At 54.0% G+C, this 24,935-nt stretch overlaps 2 protein-coding genes and 1 long non-coding RNA gene across 16 annotated transcripts in view; 1 reads left to right on the plus strand and 2 right to left on the minus strand.

The window, feature by feature from the left end:
- Positions 1-5,449, minus strand: part of SLC7A6 (solute carrier family 7 member 6) — a 34,437-nt gene extending 28,988 nt beyond the window's left edge. For 2 of the 4 annotated variants that reach the window (XR_004485034.2, XM_033434234.2), the window contains exon 1: positions 4,848-5,449. The gene's annotated coding sequence lies outside the window, so the exon portion shown is untranslated. Of the gene's footprint in view, positions 1-4,339; positions 4,410-4,847 lie in introns of those variants that run through there. The other 2 variants (XM_033434235.2, XM_033434237.2) reach the window with 2 other exon arrangements.
- On the plus strand, positions 4,324-5,606 carry LOC117202584 (uncharacterized). Its single transcript, XR_007474531.1, has 2 exons — positions 4,324-4,569; positions 4,813-5,606. It is a non-coding gene; the product is annotated as an uncharacterized LOC117202584 (long non-coding RNA).
- A 1,817-nt stretch (positions 5,607-7,423) lies between these two features.
- PLA2G15 (phospholipase A2 group XV) lies at positions 7,424-24,889 on the minus strand. 11 transcript variants are annotated; one of them, XR_007474517.1, is made up of 8 exons: positions 23,656-23,795; positions 22,252-22,469; positions 14,782-14,938; positions 12,287-12,510; positions 11,938-12,036; positions 11,335-11,559; positions 10,444-10,748; positions 9,210-9,335 (listed from the first exon to the last, which is right to left on the minus strand). XR_007474517.1 is itself a non-coding variant. In XM_033434223.2 (7 exons), the coding sequence occupies exons 1-7, from the start codon at positions 23,676-23,678 to the stop codon at positions 8,824-8,826; spliced, it is 1,329 nt and encodes a 442-aa protein (XP_033290114.2). In that variant the 5' UTR covers positions 23,679-24,889; the 3' UTR covers positions 7,424-8,823. The 11 variants fall into 11 exon arrangements, 10 of the variants coding, with proteins under 10 accessions (XP_033290114.2, XP_049559951.1, XP_033290109.2 ...); XM_033434223.2 differs by lacking the exon at positions 10,444-10,748 and having other exon boundaries at positions 7,424-9,335; positions 11,335-11,434; positions 12,291-12,510; positions 23,656-24,889; XM_049703994.1 differs by lacking the exon at positions 10,444-10,748 and having other exon boundaries at positions 7,424-9,335; positions 11,335-11,434; positions 12,291-12,405; positions 23,656-24,870.
- Between the last annotated feature and the right edge of the window lie 46 nt (positions 24,890-24,935).

The following is a 24,935-nucleotide window of genomic DNA, read 5'->3' on the forward strand; positions in this document are numbered from 1 at the left end:
AAATCCAGAACAGAGCATCGAAGAGTTGTAGGACAATATCAAATGGTCTGAGGTAAATATTAAAAAATATACTTTTTTGATTCTATTAAATGCCTTAGAATATAACTAACTGCCTAAAGCAAAAATAGTAGCAATGCAGCGTTAATATATTGCATAGGTAAAAGTAAAGTGTATGAAAACAATAGCACAAAGATAAGAAAGAAGAACTGGGAGTTATACTACTGTAAGATTCTTATATAATATTATATGTGAAAACTGATGTAATATTGTTTAAAGGTAGACTGTGATTAATTAAAGATGTACATTGTGAAACTAGGGCAAACACCAGAAAGTTAAAAACGGTATAAATAATAAGCCAACAGTGGAGATAAAACAGATCATAAAAAATACTCAATCCAAAAGTAGGTAGAGAAAAGAAGAAAAAAGAAGCAAAGAACACATGAAATAAGTAGAAAACAGAAAACAACTAGCAAGGTGGAAGATTTTAATCCAACCATATCAATAATAACATGAAATGTAAATGATCTAAACACACCAATTATAAGACAGACATTGTTGGGTTAGATAAAAATTCAAAACCCAATATGCAGTCTACAGGAAACCCACTTGAACTATAAAGACATAAGTTACAGGTAAAAAGATGGTGAAAAAACATGTAAACACTAATCAGAACCAAGGGGGAGGGCTTCCCTGGTGGCGCAGTGGTTGAGAGTCCGCCTGCCAATGCAGGGGACACGGGTTCGCGCCCCGGTCCGGGAGGATCCCGGGCGGAGCGCGGAGCGGCTGCGCCCGTGAGCCATGGCCGCTGAGCCTGCGCGTCCGGAGCCTGGGCTCCGCAACGGGAGAGGCCACAACAGTGAGAGGCCCGCGTACCGCAAAAAACAAAAGAGAAACAAAGGGGAGTAACTATATTAACATCCGACGAGACTTCAGAATAAGAAGTATTGCTAGGGATAAAAGAGAGCATTATATAATGATAAAGAGGTCAATTCAGCAAGAAGAAAATTCTAAACGTGTATTTCCCCCAACAGCATAGCTTCAAAATACATGAAGCAAAAAGTGATAGATCTGAAAGGAAAAACAGACATCCACGATTATAGTTGGAGACTTCAATACACCTCTCTCAGTCACCAACAGAACAAGTAAACATAAAATCAGCAAGGATCTAGAACACCTGAAAATGGAATGTCCCAACATAGTTCTTGTCTAAAATTATGTGAATTCTGAGGGGAAAAACAAACAAAGAAAGGCACCTGCAATAGGGCTTACCTCCATGCAGGAGATGGGGGCAGATCAGGGGTGGGAGACAGCCTTCCAACAGGGAAAAACTGCTTTGGCTCCTCAAGTTTCACAACAGAATACCAACCTTACTATCTACTGAGTTGGTTGCTATCAGAGCACAGTTAGAAACCCTTCCTCAGGTGCTGCCCGAGGTCTTTAGGATCAATTCCAACCTTCTTATCAGGGCCTTATCACTAGACCCCCTGCTGCATATGGTCCCTCCCATGGTCCAGCCACACTGAATTACTTACAGTTTCCAGAACCTGGAGTAGTCCAGGGTTTCCAGAGCCCATCAGAAAAACACATCTTTGCTCATACTGAGTCCTTTGCCTCTAACACCCTTCTCCTCCCACCATTTTCCTCAACATCCTGGCTGACTTCTTTCTCCACACATATCCTCGTGTCCCTGCATGTGTGTGTCTAGTCTCCCTCTCTCGAAAACACAGTCTCTTGGGAATTCCCTGGCCGTCCAGTGGTTAGGATCTGTGCTTCCACTGCAGGGGGCCCAGGTTCGATCCATGGTTGGGGAACTAAGATCCCGCAAGCCCCTCGGCATGGCAAACAAAACAAAACAAAAGTCTCTAAACTCATTGTTGAAGACAGTGTTCATTAAACAATTCCATACACCCTATAAGTAATTTTCTGCCTTGAGAAACTAGTGTTAAACCCCACTTGTAAGGACATAACACAGCTTTTAACAGGTTTTCATCATATTTTCCAAGCTCCTGTGCAGCAGATAATAAAGGAATTCACTAGACCACTAAAATTTCCTCATGAAAATTTAACCATGAAACTATCATATGCAATTTTCAGGGAGAAAAATTGTCTCTTTCAAAGTTCAAACAAAGAATATTTTACAAGCTGTATTCTAAAACGTTTATAATTGATGACTATGAAAAAAAAAAAAAAAAAACGCTGTTGAGAAAGACACCAAAATCTTAAATGTGGTGAAAACACAGAAGACTTTTTCTTTTTTATACTTTGAGTTTTACAAAATTTCTACAATGAAAATGTATTACTCTTTTTATGCTTAAACTTAAATTATGTGACTCTTTACATTTGTCTTTTCACTTAGGACACCAGGAAACTCAATATCAAATTCAGCTCCCAATCACAGTGAACAGATACCCTCACTTTTCAACAGTACCTGATATCTAGTCTTTTCCATGGCTTTGGTTTCCTATTTTTACTTCCTCATTGCAAGTATCTTTAAATATAAACCACCAAAATTACTCTTTAGAAAGAGATATAATAAATATATAAGTTATTTATATAATAAGTATAGTGTTACATAACTGTTAATTATGTGTGAGCCATTCTCTTTACTAGCATTGTACTCAAATAACTAACTAAAACGGTTTACAACTTGCAAAGATCCAAGAAAATTAACGAAGAACAGAGCAATAATATCCACCTGTGAGGAAATAAGCAAACATCACACTTTCATAAGCCACCTCATCGTAAATGGTCAGGTACGAAGAAGAAAATGAAGTCTTAGAAGTTCCATCACACCCACAGTGGGGTGTAACTGAACACGTGTCTGAGAACCAGCCTGGTCCTTTCAAGTCATGCATGTCTAGACAACTGCTGTTCCCTCTGTCCCAGGTCCCATGAGCACCACCTGCATCACTTTTGTAGTAATGTATCCACACATTCTGGAGGCTACAGCAGGAAGGACAAAGGACAGAAGTCAGGAAATTTCCTGTGTACCAAGAAATGCCAGAGAGATCAGTCATATAACTGCTATTATTTTTGGTTTGTAATAAAAATATGTCCACAGTCAGAAAGGGAAGGAGGCAGACAGGAGAATATCAGGCCTGTGGTTTCCCACAAATTTGTCAGGAAAGGAAAATCAAATATAAGAACTTTTAATGACAATCTGAGACCAAAGTTGGGAAGCAAAAGCCATTAGCACGCAGTGGGACCTCAGCAATGTAGGCAGCCTGGGCCGTTTCCTCAAGGGCCTCCCAACAAGAACAGAGAGTTGAAAATGATTTCAGGAAGCTCTCACAGGCTTTCAAAAGTCTGCTCCTCCCAGATCTTCAAAATCAGGGAGCAGCTCTCAGAGATAAGCACCAGATGGCTGCGCATTCTGCTAGCCTGGTAGTGCTTTTTCTTCCCCATCAAGGGCAGAGACTGAATTCTTTTTACCAAGCACACAGTCCAGTGCACACAAGAGGTACTCAAAAACAAATGTTAAATTAAATATTGATTCCTGCTTATCACTGGCTATAACACAAGTGGTGCCCAAACTGTTCACTCAGTGCTCTGTGAAGAATTTTCTTAATGTTTCACAAATATCGCCTTCCATTTACGACATGAGATGATCAAACAAGATGACAGGATGTGAAGACACTAAGAAGAGCCATAGAAGCAGGAGCACACACCGTCCTCCCTCCAACAGGCCAGTCTCCCCGCGGCCCCAGGAAGCTCTGCTCAGGTGCTCACATCCTCAGGCTCGTCCCCTGGGCCTTTACTCATTTTCTGAGTCTCTCCGACGCAGCACAAGTTCTTTCTCAGCACCAGACTCACACTGGAGTATCTCACACGGTCTCTTTCACGTTCACAGGGTCGCACTCAGGGCCACTCTGACCGCGGTCTCTCTCACACTCAGTCTCTCACAATCTCCCTCTCTCAGTCCCTCTCACACTCATGGAGTCACCTCCACACTAGGGTCTCTCTCACACACACACCGAGCCTCCGTCACACTAACAGCGTCACCCTCACACTGCGTCTCGCACACTCAGGGTCACCCTCAGACTGACACAGACACACACACACGGCGTCCTCCTCACACGCTCAGTCTTACACTCCTGGAGTCCCCCTCACGCTCAAGGTCCCTCTCACACGCACGGCGTACCCCTCGGGCACGCGCTCACTCGCAGCGTCTCTCACGTGCCCGCGGCCCGCCTGCCCCGTGCTGGGTTACGGGAACCGCATCCCGCATGCAGCGGCGGCGCAGAGAGTTCGGCCCCAGCAGAACGCGGCCCCAGCCCGGCTCCCGCGGCCCTGCTCCCACGGCCCGGCTCCCTCGGCGCGCCCGCCCGCGGCCCGTTACCTCGTGGTGGCCCGGCGCCTCCGGGATGCTCGGTCGCGCTGCCACCGCCCCCGCCGCGACCGCTCAGGCCCCGCCCCCGCCACGTCATCCGCCGCCGGATCGCGACAGCGCGCGCCGCGTCGGGACAGGGCGCCTGGCTCCGCGCGGGGCTCGCGGGCGGCGGCGCTTCCGGGCCCCAGGGGGCCGCCGTGGCCTCTGGAATTCCGCCGGCCGCGCTCAGGGGTCTGCAGGTGAGGTCCCAGCCCCCGGCGGGCCGCGACCCGGGCCCAGCCCCACTAGCCGACTGATTGGCTGCTCCGCGACCCTGGAATCTCTCGGGGCCTCCGAGGGACTCAATACGGGGACGCTCCCGCGGGAACCTCTAAGTGCCCCACACCCGGTTCCTCTGTGGCTTTTGGCCTGGGCCGCACTCCCGGGGGACCCCATACAGCTCACACGAGGAGCTCTAAACAGCCTCCATACCCCGTTCACAGCCAACCCTCCGCCTGGAGACCCTAGGGAGACAGACCCAGGATTCGTCCTCCGAGTCACAGCTCCGACCACCGTGCATCCTTTAAGGTCCCTGCAGACACATGGACACCGCTGAGCTTCCAGAGCCAACCCCAGGCCTACCTGGGGCCCAGGCTTGAGGACAGTTTTCAGTCCTCATCCTGCCTGACCCCTCTTGGAGCTGCACCCTCCTGTCCTCTTCCTCTCCCTGTGGTTGCTCCTCCTCCATCTCCTTCTAGGGCTCCTTTTCCTCTGGTAGCTCTGGGGCTCCGTCTAGGGCCTCCTGATCTCATGGAAAGCTGAGCCCTACCCCTTAGCTTCCTGTCCACACCTCAAGCCATGATTCTCTTCTGGGCTATGCAGTCATTTCCCCCCAGACACGTGTTCACAACTACACATCCTCTGGTTCCAGACTGCCTACACACAAAACCCTGCTCCCCACCACGTAGTGACCCAGCAGGAAATGTGCAGCACCCTGAACCCTTCCTCCTCCTGCTCCCCCAGGCCCTGCATCTCATGGTTTTCTTCTCCCCAGCCATAATAGCCTCCCAATCCCTATCCTGCTCTCTCTAACCCATCCCCACAGGGTAAGAGGTGCTCCTAAAATACAGATTGGAATGACTTCGTATCTCCTCTGCCTAAAAACCCTTCCATACTCCTACCTATAGACCTGAGGTGATGATCCTTGAAGAGCGTTCACTGGTGCTGCCCTCCTTGTGCTCTCTGCTTGGAATACTTTCCCTAAGTGTGAATGAGAGTACAGGCATAACATGCCTTATTGCTCTGCGCCTTATTGTGATTCGCAGATGTTGCATCTTTTATAAATAGAAGGTTTGTGGCAATGCTGTTTTGTCAGATGATGGTTAGCATTTTTTTGCACTAAAGTTTTGTTTTATTTTTGGCTGTGTTGGGTCTTCGTTGTTGTGCACGGGCTTTCTCTAGTTGTGGCGAGCGGGGGCTACTTTTCGTTGTGCTGTGCGGGCTTATTGCGGTGGCTTCTTTTGTTGCGGAGCATGGGCTCTAGGCACGCGGGCTTCAGCAGTTGTGGCACATGGGCTCTAGAGCACAGGCTCAGTAGTTGTGGCGCACGGGCTTAGTTGCTCCGCGGCATGTGGGATCTTCCCGGACCAGGGCTCGAACCTGTGTCTCCTGCATTGGCAGGAAGATTCTTAACCACCGTGCCACCAGGGAAGTCCACTAAAGTATTTTTTAATGAAGGTATGTACATTGTTTTGTTTTGTTTTTTTGCTGTACGTGGGCCTCTCACTGTTGTGGCCTCTCCCGTTGCGGAGCACAGGCTCCGGACGCGCGGGCTCAGCGGCCATGGCTCACGGGCCCAGCCGCTTCGCGGCATGTGGGATCTTCCCAGACCAGGGCACGAACCCGTGTCCCCTGCATCAGCAGGCAGACTCTCAACCACTGCGCCAGGGAAGTCCCCATCCCCATTTTTAAGATGAGCAAACCGAAGCTTAGGGAGGTCAGGAGACTCCCCAAGCTACTTGGCTAGAAGTGGTAGAGCTCAGATTTGAACCCCAGTCTGCTGGTCCTGAAGCCTGCTCTGACTCCATACCCTGTCTCTACAGCTGTGAAACTGAGGGTAGAAGTTCGGTTGAAACAGATCAGGGGTGAGAGGGTGGCAGCAAGGCCATGAGTGGGTATGTGTCAGGGCACTAAGAGGCTGGGCAGGATCTGGGGGTAAGGGTTTACTCCCTTTCACGTTGTCATCCTTTTTACCAAGGCCAGCGATGCGGCTGGACCTATGTATTCCTAGTCATCCTAACCCTCTGGGCCACCCATTTTTCCAGGTCTGGCCAATAACTGGTGTAGTGAGAAGATTCAGAGCACCCTCTAGCGGCCCACGGTGTATTTACACCTAAAACCCCGGCTGGCCAGGCTTCTGTGGAGGAGGCAGGAACTGGAGCTTCCACCACCCGCACTGGCCCACAGCTCTGGGCTCTGCACCACAGACTTCTGGCCTAGTCTCCATCCTTACACACGTTTTCCTGTCTCAGACTCTTTGTTCCTCTGTCCTTATCCATCTCCATTTGGTCCCCAGTCTTTCAGTCCCTATCTCTGCCCATCTTGGTCTCTCTCCCTCCCTCCTCAGTCTCACTCTGTTCCCAAAGAGGGACAGATGGCGGGCAGATGAACTGATGAAACAAAGTAGAAGGGTAGCATCCTAAAAAAAATTCAAAGGATGCTGAGACCTGCAAGCTGTGGGAGGACAGAAGGATGGGAAGCAGAGTCCAGACAGCGCGACCGTCAGGATTGTCCTTGGCTCCCAGCTGTGGGGTGACATTTGGGGCCTGTTGACCACATAGGAGCGGCAGAGTTGGGTGGTGGGCAGGAGCTCCATTCCAACAGGAATGTTTCAGGTCCTGCTTCTCAGTCCTAGGAGGGGAACTAGATCCCAGGAGAGGGGGAAGGAGGATAAAACCCAAAGAGGTGCACAGGAGCCATGCTTTGGTGCTGAGAGAACCCATCAAGGCCCCAGAAAGGTCAAGGTCCAGCCTCTGATTACCTGCCTCGCTAGTCCCCTCACCCTTCCACTGACTCCTTCCTCTCATGCTCAGAGCAGAGGCTAGGCCAGGGTACTTTACAGCATCCAGAATACTTTTATTGCCAGAATCGAGGTACAGCCTGCTCAGAGCCCCATGTGGGGCCCACCACTCAGGAACAAAGGGAGAGACAGATGCTGGCTATGAATGCAACAGAGAAAATTCTGCTTCACAGAAACCTTGTAGGAGCGAAGCACAGTCCAGCCTGACTGTGGCTTTGGGGCTCCACCCCAGAGGCTAGACCCAAGTCTTGGCCTTTAGGCACTGCCCACTTGGAGACCACCAAGGCAGATCCACATCCTCCATCCCTGCTATCACAGGGAGATCCATGCAGCACCTCTGGAGCAGGAAGAAAACCCCTAGGGGGCCCCTAAGGCACCTGGCTCTCTCAGGGGCCCACTCAAGTTTCTGGGCAAGTCCCTGCTGACTAAACATCACTGAGCTGCCTGGTGGGGATGGGTGCTGGGCAGAGTGGGCAAGAGTCCTACCTCCTCTCAGTCCTGTGCCAGCCCACGTGAACGCTAGAGAGATCCTGGGCAGGGTGGCAATGTGGTGGAGGGTCAGCAAGAGGGCAGCTCAGGGTGGCTCTGATTGGCCTTGGCTGCTTCCTTGAGTCCTCTTTCCTCATAAGTACCTAAAGGGCATGGCACCAGGCTCTGCTCTCATTCTTGAACCACAGCCCCAGGGCAAAGGGAGGCAGCATCAATACTGTGGGCAACAGCCCAACCAAGGAGATCAGGGCTCCTGGGACACAGCCCCGAGAACTGGGGGTCCATCTGCTGCCCAGCCCTGAGCTAGGCTGTTCTTAGAAGTAAGGGAGGTAGGAGTGAATGCCCCAGGGCCTGGGAACCATGGAGAGCGTAACAACCCACCCCTGCCTGCAGGGGGAACCGGGCTGCCCCCAGAAAGCCACAGTCAGGCTGTGTGAGCAGCTAGGCCACACAAAGACAGCAGCTCCAGCCACCCGTGGCCAGTAGCAGGCTGACTTGTGGCCAATGTGTGAGAAGGTACACCCTAGGGACCAGGAGCCCAACCTAGGGACCACAGTTCAGTAACATCCCTCACAAGAAAGCTGAGGAGCCAGGCCCTGGTGGGCGAGTGTGAAAAGGCCACAGGGGTAGGAGGAACACAAGGCCCCAGCACTGGGGATTGGGGTCAGGTGCCAGCCAATCCACCTGCGGAGCCAGTCCTGAGGTCACAATTCCACCATCAGCAGCATTCTTTCCAAGGGTCCCTCAAGTAACTTCAGACTATGTCTTCCTTCCTCATTCCCAGAGAGGAAGGATAAAAAAACCAGCATTTCCCCACTTCACAACCCAAGATCCAGGGCCTTAGATGATCAGTCACAAACTGCTCAACTCATGGGCCATGGTTGCCCCACAGGCCAGGAGAAGCAGTGGTGGCCAGGCCATCCCAGAGCCCTGCCCAGCATAGGAATCAGGGCCCGAGGAGCACGCGTTTCAGATAGGCCAGGGTAGTGGCGTTGGCCAGCATCGCGATGTGCTCGGTGCCCGGCAGTGCCTGCAATGACACTTCTTGCTCCTGGTGGCCACGCCAGGCCTGGCACTGCAGGGCGCTCTGCAAGTTCACAGTGCCGTCACCATCACCAAAGCAGATTTTCGGGTCACGGTCCGGGAAGCTTTCATAGTAGAAGGAGTCTGGCGTAGGGACACCAGTGCCGTAGAGGCAGTGCAGTCGCACTCCAGGTGGTACCATGGCTTCAACCAGCCCCTCCGTGTCCTGCCGCATAAGCCAGCCGTCTTCGAAGCCGATGTCCTGGAAGAAGCGGCGATAGTCCTGCAGCGTGTAGTTGGCTGTGGGTGTGTGCACGAAGACCTTTTTGGGTGACCAGGTATAGTTGTAGGGCAGCAGCCAGCTGGTGGAGACGGCAGACCGCTGCTGCTCCCGGATCTTCAGGGGCCCAATGACCGGGATCCGGTTGTTGTCTCCTGCGGATAGAGGACTCCAGTCAGTCTGTGCTCGGGAATGCAAGCCAGCTGGGCAGCATGCTCACCGCCAGGGCCCCTGCCAGCCCCCAGCCCGGGGCCTGGCCAGCACTCTGGCATCTCTATGCTGTTAACGAGGTGACAACTCCCCTATTTCCCTGTATTTTTGCTCTATCTAGGAAGCACATGACCAAGATTTGTTTCTTTCCTTTTGCATTTTGTCACCAGGGATTTAGGCAGCTCACACCCACAGGGTGATTCATGGTAAAAACAATACCTTCCCCAGAGCACTTATCACCCGGCCTGTGGGTACTGACCTTGTCACAGGTGAATCAGCAGGTGGGCAGCCCAAAGACACAGTCACAGTCCTCTTAATCTTTTATTACATTGAGCTATGTAAACATTTTTCCCCTTCCTAGGCTCAGACCTACATCCAGCCAGCCCTGATCTCATCCCACCTACCTGCCTGGCACTGACCTGGGCAGCCAGGCCTGCAGGAGACAGGGCAGGAGGGGAGGCTGCAGACAAAGTGAGAGTCTTTCTTACATAGGAATGCCAACAGCACAAACGCATCCACCAGCCAGTGAGATCGCCAGAGGATGAGCTGGAACTTGGGAACAGGGGCCTCTGCCCTGCTCAGGACCCACAGCCACCCATCACCCCACCACTGACTGCAGGCCTTCAGCTCTGCCTGCTGGGGCCTGGCTCTAGGAGCCCTCAGGAAAGGGAACCCCTAGCTAAGGGTCCACAACTACCACCCGTCCTGTCCCACCCCCACTCCCAGACTGCCAGAGCCTGACAGCAGTCTCCCAGAATCTGAGGCAAAGCTCTAACTAAGGCAGGGGTCCCCAACCCCCGGGCCGCGGACCATTACCAGTCTGCGGCCTGTTAGGAACTGGGCTACACAGCAGGAGGTGAGCAGTGGGCTAGAGAGTGACGATTTACCCACCGCCCCCCATCACTCGCATCACCGCCTGAACCATCACCCCTCCCAAGCCCCCCGCCCCCTCCGTGGAAAAATTGTCTTCCACGAAACCATTCCCTGGTGCCAAAAAGGTTGGGGACCACCGCTCTAAGGGGACTCATGGGGAAGCTCTGAAAGGGCCAGTACCTGAACTCCACCATGGTAACCTGTCTCAAACTCAGAAGGGCCCACATCTCTCCTTTCAGGTCCAGGCTGGACAGAGTAGGTAGCTGTGATGAGTCCTCACTATAATTGGATTCACTGTCCAGCTAATCCAGGGTGACGACTGGGAGAGGACTGATCACAACGATCAGGTGACCAATAAGCAGGTCAGGCAGTGGCAGTCACTTGAGGAAGAAAGCTCATCAGATGCTTGGTACAGCCCTGGCTCACATCCAGTCCTAGCAGAGGGAGGAAAGCCCTGGGGCTACAGCTGGTATGTTCTAACAGTCCTGAAAAGGCAAGTGGACTGGGGAGGAACAGGGAAGGAGGTGGTTTTCCCAACTGCCAAGCAAGCAGGCCCAGACAAATCTGCACCTGCTTCCTCTCTGTGTGGCCCACAGAGGCTCCCCGCTGCCACAGAGGGAGGTGTAACTCACAAACAGGAAACTGTAGCCCAGCCTTCCTTCTCTGGGGTGAAGGTGGGGATGAAGAAGTGAGGATGGGGGTAAGAGAGAGGGAGAAGGCTCCTCCAGAGAACTTTGGATCAAACCAAGTAAGGCCAGCCAGGACCAAGCTGTGTGTGTGTGTGTGTGTGTGTGTGTACACGTGTGCCCTATGACCAACGGTTATGCCACTCCGTGTACATGTTGTAAGAAACCTACACAGATAACAAGAGTCATCAGCCAGAGAGGTGAATTTAGTAGTGTTATATTCTCTTTTAGAAAGAGATGTTTGGAAAAGAATACAACTCTGGATAAGGAAGGGTCCTGACCCAAGAGAAGAGATGTGAGGGTGGCCCAGGAGGCCACTGTAGAGGGAAAGAGAGTGTGCCATCTGATACCAGCACCCCCCATGCTGGGCCAGGCAGGGTCTTACCTGAGGCCAGGACGCGCAGGGTCTTGGCCACGCCCCCCCAGGGCGGACCCAGTGCCACAAAGGCATGGATATACTTGTCCTTCCAGGCCTGTGGCTGCTGCTGCAGAAAGTAGAGCGTGTACATGTTGCCCATACTGTGGGCAGCCAGCACCACGGGGCCCCCATACAGCTGGTGCATCTCCTCGATCATCTCGCGGAGGGCCAGGAAGTAGGGCCCGTTTTCATCTGCAGGCCAGAGCCAGGCGGGGGTCAGGCAGGAAGGGTCCTTGGGCCTGAACCACTGACTGTGTCTCAGGCCAGACCCAGGACTAGGTGGGTGGGGAGTGTGTGAAAATCCAAGTGGGGAGGGTCTGGTTTCCCCTCAATTTCCATGAAGGGAGAAGCAGCTCCTTTTCCCCTCCTCAGCCTCATTATCTCTCCCCAGGGCTCAGAGGACCAGAAATCCTGGGCTGAGGGTGGGGGAAGGACAGGACCTGTGATGGCTGGGCTGGATGCCAGAGACACGGGAGAAGGGAAAGGCCCAGGGCCTTTGGTGGCTGTTACCTCCTCCTCTCCACCCCCCTCCCGCATGATCTCAGGGAGGAAATGAGAGCAACCACTTACTTGGAGCTCGGCGCCAGTCATAGGGGGCCCCCCGGACGTCCTCACCTCGTGTGTAGCCCCAGCCCACAAGGCTCTCCACCATGGTGTGGAAATAGGAACCTATAGACATAAATCCACAGGATTAGAGAGAGTACAGTCGTTGTCAGCTGCCCACACCACGCCTGCCAAGGAGACTGTGACACCTACAGCCGGGAGATCCCCGAAGGAGTGCTATAGGGCTCTGTGCCCACACTGATTAGAGACGGTTCACAGGCTACCCCCACTCAAACCAACAGGGCTCCTCCCACTCTCGGAGTCCATCAGAACCTCCATCCCCATTCCCTGGGGGCCATGAGGAAGGGCTACACACCCACACTGCTTTTGCTGGGGTCCAGGAACTCCAGTGAGAAGGTCTTTCCAAAGCCAGGGACACGCACATCCACACCATCAGGAAACTGGGTGGTGCGGGACGTTCGGTTGTAGACCAGCCTGCCAGGAGGGGATGTTGAGCCAGTGACCCAGAGGTGACACCTAAGTTGGTGTGTCCCAATACTGTCTTGTGTCCTGAGCCACATTCCCTTCCCATCCTCAGGTCTGGTCAGATGTATAGGGGAGACCAAAAAGTCACAAAGCAAATTTGTAAAGCACAGATCAGAGTAACCACATCCAAATGAGGACCCCACCAAGGCTCACTCCAGAGACTGACTCCAGGACCCCTGTGAGGCAATATTCCCTTCTCCTCAATGTCACCCATACTGTCTAATGCAGGTCTTAGATATGGTTAGAGAGGGATCTGGCTGCCAGGCCTGGCTCTGCCATGAACATCACACTTGACCCCAAAAGGCAGGCAGCCTAACTTCACAGGCTCCCATTGCTCCATCTCCATGGATCCAGCTCCTGCCACCCACCATAACACAACACAGGGCAAAGGAGATGATGAATGCAACACACAACAGAACCAGACAGAGAAACCCCGAGCACCTGTGGCTGCTGTGTGAGTGGGTGGGCAAGGCCTGGAGACATGATGGGGACAGGGTGGTGGAAGACAGGAGGAAAGCCTTGTGCCAGGCCAGGAACCCTGCTCTGGCCTCCCTTGATACTAAGGAGGCAAATGTGCCTGAGAAAACACAGGCTAGACCTGCAGTCCCCAGTGGTCCTGAGTCCCACCCACCCTTAAAGATCAGCCACAGAAAGCTGACAAGATACCCAACACTGGCCCAAATCAAAGTCCTGGGGACCCACTCTCTCCAGGGCAATCTGTAGATCATCCCAATGGCCACTCAGCAAAGTTCTAGAAAGCCAAAGTACTCTGTGCTGGATGCAAGTCTAAAGAGGTCAGAGCCCAACAAAAGTAGATAAGCCCCTCTCAGTATCAGCCTGTACCTCCAACTGGCAATACCTGAGACCATGCTTCTGCACAAAAATAGAAATGCGGATCAACATCCCAGAAATAACCCTGATCGCACAAGGAGGAGGAAAGAGTCAACAAAGCAGGGGTCATAAACAACAGGGAAAGGCAGGGTGCCCAGAGAACCAGCTAGAACCAGCTAGTGTGTCTCAAGGGGAAAAAACAATCTTAATTTGAAAGACTCCATTCAGCTCAAATATTTATTGAAAAACAATTGTGTTTCTGGTCCTACAGCTTTAAAGATAAAAGAGACACAGTCCCTGCCTTCAGGGAGCTCAGGGTGGGCGGGAACCTTAGTTCAGAGGCACACAACTATGGGTTCAAATTCTAGTTTGTCACTTATTAGCTAAGTGACCCTAAGCAATTTTGTAACCTCTTTGAGCTTCCAGATTTCCTCATCTGTAAAACAGGTCTAAAAACAGCACTTGTTTCACTGGATTGCTGTAAGACTCAATAAAAGAAAGTATGTAAAATGTATAGTGTTTGCATTCAATAAGCAGTAAGTCTTATTACATGATTATCTTATTATGGAAGAAATATCCTAGGAAACAATGTTTGGCAGGCAGGGAATGCAGGTTAGAGGAGCAGGCATGTGGCCAGGGGGAAGGGGAGGTTAAGAGCTCTGGACATGGACTTCCCTGGTGGCAAAGTGGTTAAGAATCCGCCTGCCAATGCAGGGGACACGGGTTCAAGCCCTGGGCCAGGAAGACCCCACATGCCGTGGAGCAACTAAGACCGTGTGCCACAACTACTGAGCCTGTGCTCTAGAGCCCGCAAGCCACAACTACTGAGCCCATGTGCCACAACTACTGAAGCCCACGTGCCTAGAGCCTGTGCTCCGCAACAAGAGAAGCCACCGCTATGAGAAGCCCACGCACCGCTCGCCACAACTAGAGAAAGCTCACGCGCAGCAACAAAGACCCCACGCGAGCAACGCAGCCAAAAATTAAATAAATAAATTTATAAAAAACTAACACAGAAACAAAAAGAGCTCTGGAGATTGGCAGGGAGACTTCACAAAGAAAGCAGGCTTGGGTTTTAAAGAGTGAATGGGAGGGAGTTTATCAGGCAAAGGGAGTAAAGGGTGATTCCAGGCTGAAAGAACAGCAAGTGGAAAGGAATCCCCAAGCAGCTGGAAGGGGCAGGTGTGGCCAAGTCAGAGGCAAGGGAAAGGGTGGGGGCCAAGGCGAAGCTGTGAATAGGGGCTGGAGCATAGAAACCACAAATAGGGCCTGAGGCACTGGAGAGGGTAGGGACAGGAGCAGCAGGAAAGGGAAGAAAGTTCTGTCTGGGAGAGTGCCAAGGTGGCGTGGACCAGACAGAGGAAATGGGAAGGGAGAGAGGTCAGTGACGCTGAGCCTGAGATCTCTTGAGGCGCAGGTGAGATAGAAATGGGCTTTGGAGGCGTCTCTAGACCAGGTCAGCGAGCAGCGCCCCACCTGTGCCCCAGCCCCCACCTGATATTGTCAATCCAGCAGTCAATGATGACAGGCAGCAGCAGTTCCAGGTTCAGCCAGAGTGTGAAGTAGCTGTCTGTCCTCTTGGAGCAGAGGTAGTGCACAACTGTCGGCTTGTCCAGCTTTGCCTCCAGCTGGTTGCCCAAATCACCGGGCACTGAAGGGGGACATAGAGCATGAATGAGACCCTGGGCCTGGCAGGCTGGAAACCCAAAGGCCTTCTACCCACGGCTATCCCAGGCTGCAGAGTAGGTGATATCTATGGGGCTCCTAGGCACAAAAGCCTTTCTGTGTTCCCCATTTCTCTGATTACAGGAAATAGGCTTCATTCAGCCTCCATGACCTTTCCTGAGTTCCAACTGGCAGATTCATGCAGTTGTTAATTAGGGAAGGGAGGGGATGCAAGACAAAGGAGAAACAGTCATAGAGAAACCATACTGCAGCCTTGGGGCAAGGTCCTGGTTCCCCATCAAGGGATACACACACACAACAATATCTTTGAGCTGTTTTGCAGATACTGAAACCCCCACCGGTATGCTGCAGACCCCAGACACGCTGGAACCAGAAGGTTGATGATGTTGACTCCCACTCACCTCACCACCAACCAATCAGAAGAATTTCCATGAGCTGACCACACCCTCTTGAACCATTACTATCAAACTTCTCACTACCCTCTCCAAGTTGGGACACACAGTTTTGAGGGCATTAGCCTGCTGTGGCCCCCTTTGCCTGGCAAAGCAATAAAGCTATACCTCTCTACTTCACCCAAAACTCTGTCTCCGAGATTTAATTCAGTGTCAGGGTACAGACGGTGGTTTCGGCTTCATAGGCAGGGTCTTGTATACTCTGAAAGAAGGATTGGGAAACAGGACAGAGCACTGGGCCACTTAACCAGCCAAAAATAAATCCAAAGAAGGCACTCCAGGATAGGCTCTGGAGGGGGGCAATGAACAGAAACAGTTGAGAGAAGCAGGCACCTGCCAGCCTACTGAGGTCCTCAGGGCTTGCTAAAGGCCAGAGCCCAGATGCTAAACCCTTCTAAAGGTTCCAGAGTGCACCTCACCTGGAGGGCCCTAGCATCTTAGCACACTTGTGTTGGAAATGACTCTCTTGAAGCAACATACCATTCCAGCTACAGCCCAATGGGGGTGGGTGTGACCAGGCTCCAAGGATGACTTCACTCTACTTATTCAGTCTATACAGAGGCCTGGGGCCCTTGTGACACTCAAACCCATCCCCCGCTCCCCCCTTGCTTCAGTGCCTAACATTCAAGGCCCTTCACAGTCCATTGACTCCCAGTGACTTTTCAGGCCTCGCCTCCTCCCGCATGCCATTCTCTTGACACCTTCCAAACCCCATTTAGGATCCAGTGTTTGGCTCTCTGGGGCATTCGCTGGCCTCCAGCTGTGAACACAGCCCTGCAGAGGACAAGCTCTCCTTGTGCACCATCCCACTGTGTCCTCAGTGCAGCCATGGGAGGGAGGTGTGGCACCTGCATTCACCTCCCTTCATGATGTGGTGCAGAAGTGGGGAGTCCCCAGCATGACAGCCTCTAGATGAGATGCTTGTGGACTAGACAGGGCAGTGAAGAAACCTTGGTCACTGTTTCCACCAGAGAGGAAATAGCTGAAAGAGGAAGTCATCTGATCTGCTTTGCTTGGATACCCTTTGCCTGGCCAGGCTGTGTGGCCTCTAAAAATACCAATGGTCACTTCCTGGGTCCCTCTGTGCCTAGAACTAGATAAGAGCCATCCACATGCCTTTCACCTCAAGTAACACTGGGAAGAATATCCTTATTATGCCTACTTTACAGATAATGAAACTGAGACTGGGAGAGGTGGAAATAGCTTGCTATAGTCCCTTCCCCCACCCAGGGCCTTCAGTATCCCTTCTCTGGCCTCTGCTTCCTCTACCACCAATTTGAGTCCCACCCACAGAGACTGGTCACCCTTGGATGCTGATCCTCTGATGGCCAAGTTTAGGTCCCTGCTCTGTGTCCAGGAACAGCTTGTCTGCTGTCCACCATGGGGTTTCCCAGGATTAATGCCAATAGCCTCATTCTCTGAGAAGCTGGGCAGGTTACGATTCCAGTTGCTCAGTGCCTCTAGGTACAACCCGAGGCTCCTCTGCTGTGATCTAGGATAACTAAGAACTGAATGAATTAATGAGTGCATTTAGCACCAATACAGGTGAAAAGGCCTAGGACCAGTCTGGTCAGAGACCACACACTTCCCAATCCCACACCCTTCATACTCAGTACTCCTTAGGTCCACACAAGGCTCCCTGCAGGCTCCCAAGACAAAGTCCAGATGACCCAACCAGTCACGAGCCCTGCACCATCTACTCCTTCCCCCACTCCATTCCAGAGAGCCTGGACTGCTTAGCTCCCTCCCTCTGATACGTAGTTCCCTCTGCCTGGAACTCTCTCCTGGACTCAGCTCCAGCTGCGTACTCCAGGAAACCTTTCCTGACTGGGTCAGTGGATTCTCTGTGCCTGCCCAGCACAGACCTCACCTCTGGGAATCATCCTGCACGCTTAGGGAAGGCAAGGCCAAATCTGCCCAAACTCCATGGTGAACCTGGGTCCAGCATTCCCTGGGAGCATTTCCTGGCCCAGAGCTCCTGGTGGAGGACCCCTGGGATCACACTACCTGCTAACCCTACCCTTCTGTGATCTGCATCATCCCCATTAAAATACTCCCAGCAGAAAGAGCATGGGGGTCATGCTGCAGCAGACTCAGTATGTAATGTATACCTCGGCATGCCTCTGCTTTTAGGAGCCCTGGATGGCCACCAACACACTAGCTCTTCGTGGGAGTGATGGCCTGAATGAGGCACCCAAAGACCCCAAGACAGAGAGGTCTCATCCCTGCCACACCCACCACAAGGAAATACTACTGGCTCCTGGACAGTTGCCTGGGCCAGCAGCAAGGAGGAGGTAGGCAGGGGAGGTTGCCTAGCCCCAACATAGCGTACGGAGTCCAAGTAGGTCTGGCAGGAGTAAGGGTACAGTATGACATCTGTTCATAGCCATTGTCTCAACCCCTCCCTCTGTCTATAGCCATCCTCAGATTCCCTTGAGCCTCCTCCCTCAGGCCCAATGCCACATATTTGATAAGTTAGGGGAGAGCCCTGGTGGCAGGTTAGGAGAGCAATCCTTCCCCAAAGAGCTCCCTTTCAGTAATGCCCTCTGAAACGTGTCGGGCTGGAAGGGTGGAGGGAGACAGCGTCCAAGCCAAGCCCAAGTCAACGCTGAGGCCCCTGAGGGCCAACTCCGAAGCCACCCTACCTCCTACCGGCCCTCAGGAGTGGGACCAAAGAGCCTCGGTCTTTCCAGCTAAAAAATGGGGATGAGGCGAGGCTTGGGAATGAGATGAACAGGCGTACCGATGCGCAAACGGGTGGTAACCCTCCCACTTACCCCCATATTCTATAGGGTAAGGTGACAAGAGTTTGACCACAACCGCACCCAGCATAGCAGGAAATGGACGGGCCGACCCAGATGACAAGACAATCATACGCTCCCTCACCCCGTGCTTAGAGCAGATGCAGACAGCCCCGCCCGCACCCCATCCAGCCGGACGCACGAGCGAACGGACCCACGACTGGACGCGCGCCTCACCCAGCACCACCGGTGGCGGACGTCCAGCCGGGAGTGCCACATGTGTGAGCATAAGGAGTAACAGGAGGCCGCTCGGGAGCAGGGCGGCTCGGTAAGGGCAGAGGCGGAGGCCCATGGCAGTAACAGCAGCTCCAGGTCCGAGGCGCGGATTCAGCTCTGGGGTCTCGCGCCTAGGCCCTGGCAGCGGCGACGCGCTTAACCCCGCCGCTCGCAGCCTTCACAGAGGCCGGACCAATCAGGACCCGCCTCCTGCAAACGGCCTGCCAATAGGAACTCTCCTTCCCAGTCGGAGTTCGCCGCCCAGCCCCTACTCATCCCTGGCCAACTCCCTTAACCGCGCTGCACGCCGAGCGCATCGATGTACCGAGGCTCAGCCTGGCTTTCGCGCACGCTCTCAGCTGATCAGACCCAGCTCGCGTCTGCTGGGTACCCAGCCCAGCCCTCGGTACCCTGAGTCCACGCAGCGCAGCCCTCACATCCCCGATTCCTGGCGCCTCCTTGACGAGGGATCTAGAATGCGCCGGGCTGAATGGGAATTCAGGGTCCAATGCTCGCCGCTACTGAACTACCCGGGTCAAAGCAAGAGGAAGAAGGGGAGAGGTGAGTCCCAGGCTGTTCTTGAGCCTGAGGAGACTGACCAGGACCTCTGGGCAACTCCCAAGTCGGTTCTTTGTACCCTGCCCCGAGGGCATCTGGGTTCAAGCTACACTGGCCCAGGGGCCACCTGCTGTCTGCCCGGGAAGGGGCCAGGTCAGCGTGTTTCGCTTCCCAGTGAGAGTTCAGTCCGCCTGTTTCAGGGTCTGGAGTGTAGTATCACCCACCGCCCCCCGCGCGCGCGCGCGCGCGCGCGCACACACACACACACACACACACACACACACACACACCCGCCGACTAAACAGTTTGCTCGCCGGGTTAAGAGAGGGCTTGAGCCTCAATCCTGCGCCAGCCCATCGGTTAGTTCCCCTGAAGACCGGAAGGGGTGTTGGGACCTCATGTCCCCCTACCACTCCCACCCCACGCAAACCGGGGATCCAGACAGGGCACAGACTCTCTGTGCATGGAATCGGGGCGGATAGAGTGGGCAAAGATTTGACAACCAGTAATATTCTGGTACCATGTGTCACTCTGGAATAGGGTGACCAGCATGTTTGGAGACTGGAGGTCTTGATCCTTCACACACCCCCTCCTGAGAGCCAGTCAATACCCTGGTCATCCCTGGCTGGTCCCAAGACCTCTATCCTGCCCCTTCCTTCCTCCCTCCCTCCTTCTCTTCCTTCCTCCCTCCTTCCCTCTCTCTCTTCCTTCCTTTCTTCCTCTTGGTCAACGGCTGACCCTTTCCAGCCTCTCTGCAGTGACCCTCAATGAATCTACTCACCATCTTGGCCTGCCCCTCCTATATTCTTTTAGTGAAACACATTCGTGGTTGGAATACCCTCCTCTCTTAAGGTCCAACTATCTCCCACCTCAGACCCTGGCCCAGTGACCCCCTTTCAAAACCCCTGCCTCCCTCACCTCCATCCCAGGCCCCAGCAGAGGGGCTGCTGAGGACCAATCTGGTGCAGGCCCAGTATGAGAGACAATAGAGACCCTTCTGCCAGGGCTAGGACAGGCAGGAGTCCAGAGCCACGGGTTAAGTGGGGGTAGGGTACGGATCGGGACAGCCTGGGCTGCCTTGGACTCTGGCCACAGTCTGAATGTCTTGTCAGCCTTGCAGCCTCAGATGCCCATGGGCTTCTCAAAGGGTGGCCCTGTTCTTGGGAGCAGTTCCCTGTTGCCCCACTCCCATAGGCCCTGAAGATGATAGGACCATGGCCATTGGGGCAGGGGGTGCCAAGGTCTGGTCAGTAATAACCAGTGCTGGCACTATGGAGAGGGGTCAGAGGGTGAGGTTCCCTCATTTTCACCATGACCCCATCATTCACATGATCCCCTGGGCTGCAGACCCCGGGTCATCCTGGACTAAAGATACCTCCTTGAGTCTCAGACGCACAACTAGGTGGTCACCAAGTTTTGCCAGCTCTACCATCCCAAAGCCACATTACCCTCATCTCCATACTAGCCTCCTTACTGATGTCCTAACTTATGCCCTTATTCCTGTGGCATTAAACATTAAATCAGGCCCCGTCACTGTCCACCTAACCCCATTTATGACCCTCTCATTGCATGCATCATATGCACCTCACTCACAGTGAGTGAGGACCCTGGCGGGTATTCTGGTTTCCCCCAACTTCTACTCTCCCTCTTCCCCAACTCTCTCATCTCCAGCCTCAATGGCTTCCTTGCTGCCTAGAACAGGATATCCTCATTCTCCCTCAGGACTTCTGCACTTGTTGCACTGGGACCACTTTGCAGACCCCACTTTTGGGGACCCAACTGATTTAGGTCTCAGCCCAGACATGATCACTGGCTTTGAAGCAGCTCCTGCCTAGCTCCCATTAGAATATAATTGCTGGAAGAGCAAGCCCCTCATTTGTCCTCCTCGGTTACCACCTGCATAATCCCTGGCACACAGCAGGTGCTCAATATATGTTGAATCAATGAGTGATGAACCCCCTTCTCTATAACCCTCTCCCTTTCCAAGATAGGGTCCTGGTGCCTGTCAGACCTAGAGAAGAAGATAAGGGACTGAGAGGTCCACAGGTTGGATGTGAATTCTGGGAAAGAGGGAGAGTGTTCCTGTAGAGCAGAACATTCTGAGCAAAGGCTAGAGGTGGGACTGAGGAGCCAGGCCAGTTGTGGTATCTTCCTCAGGTGAGAATCCAGCCAGCAGCCTCTGCCCTCCTCTGTAACTGGGCCCTCTGCAACCACCCCTCCCTCGCCCCAGCTCCAAGCTTCCCTACCTGAACCAGGTGGGTGGCTGGGCTTGGGGCAACCCAATCAACACCAGGGCTTCTAAGCTGGTGTGGTAGCCACAGCTAAGTCTATTTGGAGGCAAATGATTCTCCCTAAAGCTCACAGCTCAGCAGCCTCCTATTCCTCTGCTGCCAGAGCCTCCCTAGAGTCATGAGAGGCCAACACTGACCCAATAATGACAGAACCCTGGGGCAAGGGGCCCAGAACAGGGCCTCTAACCTGGTCTAGGCATCAAGGAAGGCTGCCTGGAAGAAGAATTATTAGAGATGGGTCTTGATGGATAAGTAGGAGTGTGCCAGGAAAACAAAGGGATGATGAGGTAGGTGGGTGCTCCAAGCAGGGAGCTTAGCATGTGCAGCAGTCTGTAGACCAGAAGAATCACAGCAGTGTAGAGCACAGTGGTGGGTGAAAGTGGAACAGAGCAGTTTGAGGGCCCTGAAGACCAAGCTTAAAATCCTGGCCTATGTCCAGAGAGCCAGGAGCCTCGAAGACTCTCAAGCGGGAGCTAAGTGGCCTGGGGGGCGGTGTCAAGGGCTTCCCCTTTCACCTGGGGCGTCCTCCGGTCGAGCCTTCCAGTGCCAGCTCCTCCTCCCTGCCCCGCAACACCTGGCTCCGTCTACAGAGTCAGTGCGCCCTCTGGTGGGTACTCAGAGGCTATTCGGCGGCAAAGGCGTGGAGATGCGAACCCCAGGGGAACCTAGTGCGCTTGCTACTCTGGAGGCCTGGGAAGTAAGGAAGGGTCGCAGCTGGCCCAGCTGGGGGCCGCTGACCGCGAGGGTGGGGATGGGCCTGGGCCGGCGAGTGTGGATCGCCGCGAGTGTGGATCGCCAAGCAAGCACCCAGTGTCGAATCCTCTTCGATAGCGGAATATTTCCCAGGAGGGAACAAGGAGGGGGTTTTACACCATTCCTACACGCCCTGGAAGTCCACGAGAAGAGCCACACTCCCCTGGTGAGGAACTCCACCCTGTATCTGCCCAGATTTTCACGTACCTGCGGCTGGAGCGCCGGCTGCCTTAGTGGCAGGCTTCCAAGGGCTGAAGTGAGGATGGGATTCCGCTAGCTTGCGGGCAGGCTCGATGGACCAAGTTCCTTTTTCCCAGGTACCCAGAGTACGGTTTGCCGTTGGAGCCTCGCTGATTCCTCCCGCGTACCGTATCTCCGATTCATTCATTCGTGATTCGTGAACACTAGCTAGTAGCGGTGTGGGGCTGGGGGACATTTATCAGTGAAATACAGAAATCTCAAACTACAGTGGGGACCCCTGCTAAGGAGGGATGTGCCTTGAGAGAGGAAAATTTGGAGGGAGGGCAGAGGTTAACTAGGGCAAGGGTGTGTTGGGAGGGGAGGAAAGGGCACAGATGAGACTCTAGTGAAAGGCCCTGTGGCCCCAGGGAAGGTTACTTTTCATGGATACGGGAAGAGAGCTTAGTCAACCATTCATTCATTCTTGAGCTACTACTATGTGCCTGGCAGGCCCAGTGATAGGCTCTGGGGTTGAACCTTTCCTCCAGGATCTGATATTCTCGCGGGTGGGTGGATGGTGGGGTAGGGAGACAATAAACGATTTATCTTGTTAGTAGCTGGTTTAGTGCTGGCAGAAAGGAGACGAGAGCCGGCTGGGGGACAGGAGTGCGGGTTGTTTAGTATTAATGGTGTGATCTGGGAGGACCCATCTGAAGATGAGTAAGGGAGCTCAGCAAAGCAGGGGCCCTAAGGTTGTTTTAACGAATTTAGTTTTTCAAGAGTCCAAACATCGGGAATTGTCATGTAGGTGGAGGCGGTTGGACAGGTGCACGGGAGTTTTGGGGGAGCCGCCCCACGCTTGGGGTTACTACCCCGCAGGGACCTGTACACGCATGAATGCCTCTCCAATGGGAATGCGCTCAGGACGGCACCTCGAGGGGGAGGCTTTTCCGGGAACCCGGCTTTGAGACCCGCGCTGAAGGAAGAATATGGAAGGGCCCAGCGCGAAGGTCTGAAGGTTGAATGGATGGGGGGACCAGGAAAGGTGAGATTTAGATCAGGTAGCGCCGGGATGGCCCGGGGCTCTGTCGTCTTGGAGCAGAGCCCAGTCTGGAGCCTGACAAGGGGCAATGCACGCCAGGGAAGTTTTAGGAGAGGCTGGGGTGCTGTTGGGGTGAAGTGCAATTAGCTGCAAGGGCGTGGCCGGGAGGAAGGCCCGATTTAGCCTGGCGCACGCGAGCTCCTGGCTGGGTGGGGGAGGGGCCTTAACTCGCAGTTGCGCCCCGCCCACCGAACAAATATTTGACATTCCAAGCTTATCTAGAGGAGGGTGGTACCCGAAGAGCGCATTTCCTCCTCCCCCCGGGCCTGATTGGCTTAGCGCCTCCGGGGGTGGGGTCAAGCGGGTTGGCAGTAGGGTGGCGGTCTTACCAAGGACAGCGGAGAGTGGTCATTCGCCTACATCGCAAGGGGAAGGGCTGGTCGCTCGAAACCGCTGGAAACCCAGTCTACTTACCTCTCCCTTCCAGCCGCCGTGTCCCGGGCGCCCTCAGTCTGTTTATCCGCCAAATGGGGACGCGGTGCAGTTTGAATTAGTGGGCAAGGCCTCGGAGGCGCTTCCTCTACGCCGGGTTCTTTCGCTCTCAGTTGTCTGAAGGTCCGAACGTAGCGCCCAGCTTGTCCGAAAGCGTGAGGTGCGGCTCCCGCCCCAGTTCCGTCTCGGGCTTGGCAACCCTCTGTGTCTGCTCCTGCCGGGCTGGAGCCCCTTCTTCCCGCCGGATTCTTCTTCAGTTTCTCAGTCACATAAACGGGAGAATTCGGGAAAATCCGGGGCGGCCTGGAAACTCGCCGTAAAGGAGCTTCACCAAGCCCGACAGGGCGAAAGTGTGCTGGGAGCCCTCCACGAAGGGCTGTCCGAAGAAGAGATGGAGAATTTGCGGCTCCCTTAGGCACATTGCACTTTTGCCTCTAGCCCCCACCGGCCAGCACGCTCACATCTCCAGGCAACAGGCCTGTTGTCAAGGGGGAAGGGCGAAAAGAGGCGGCAGGCCTCACGTGCGGTAGGGGTGAGGCTCCTTGCCGGGACCATCCGGCTCAGCGCCGGGGAGCCGCTCTCGGGAGCTGGGGCCGGGGATGGGGGAGACGCGCTTCTTCCTTCCCCAGCACCGAGGCCTGCGCACCTCCGACCGCTCTTTGGCACCGCGGGCACTTCCTGGAGCCAGGCTGAGGCCCAGCCTTCGCACTTGTGTGCACAAACCCTTTCCACTGACCTCTGGTGAATACTCAAATGGGTTTAATGATCTCTTGTGCTTCCTGCCACCCTCCCCCCACACCAGTCGACCTCTGGCGACCCCCCTACAAGCCTTTGGGTGATACCTGATAACTCTTACCGGCCCCTTTCACCTTGGGTGACTTCTTTTACCCCTCCAGACCCGCCGTCGTGACCCCCACAGCCTCCAGGCTGCCTCCTGGTGATTTTCACAAGTCCAAAGGACCCTTACGGACTAAAAAAGGCCCCTGGTTTTACTCTTTCCTTGGCGGAGGCCCGGTGGGGGAGCGGAGAGGGAGGGGGGTCGCCGCAGAAGTCAGGCAGGGCCCGCTGGGGGAGCGCGAGCCCAGGCCAGCCTTGTGAGTGTGCGCGTGTAGGGCTAGAGTCTAGCGGCCCTCCCCCATGGTTCCCGGGGGCCGCCCTCGGTCACGTGGCCGGCGGG

Source organism: Orcinus orca, chromosome 20 (genome assembly GCF_937001465.1).
Source record: "Orcinus orca chromosome 20, mOrcOrc1.1, whole genome shotgun sequence".
NCBI classification, from domain to species: domain Eukaryota; kingdom Metazoa; phylum Chordata; class Mammalia; order Artiodactyla; family Delphinidae; genus Orcinus; species Orcinus orca.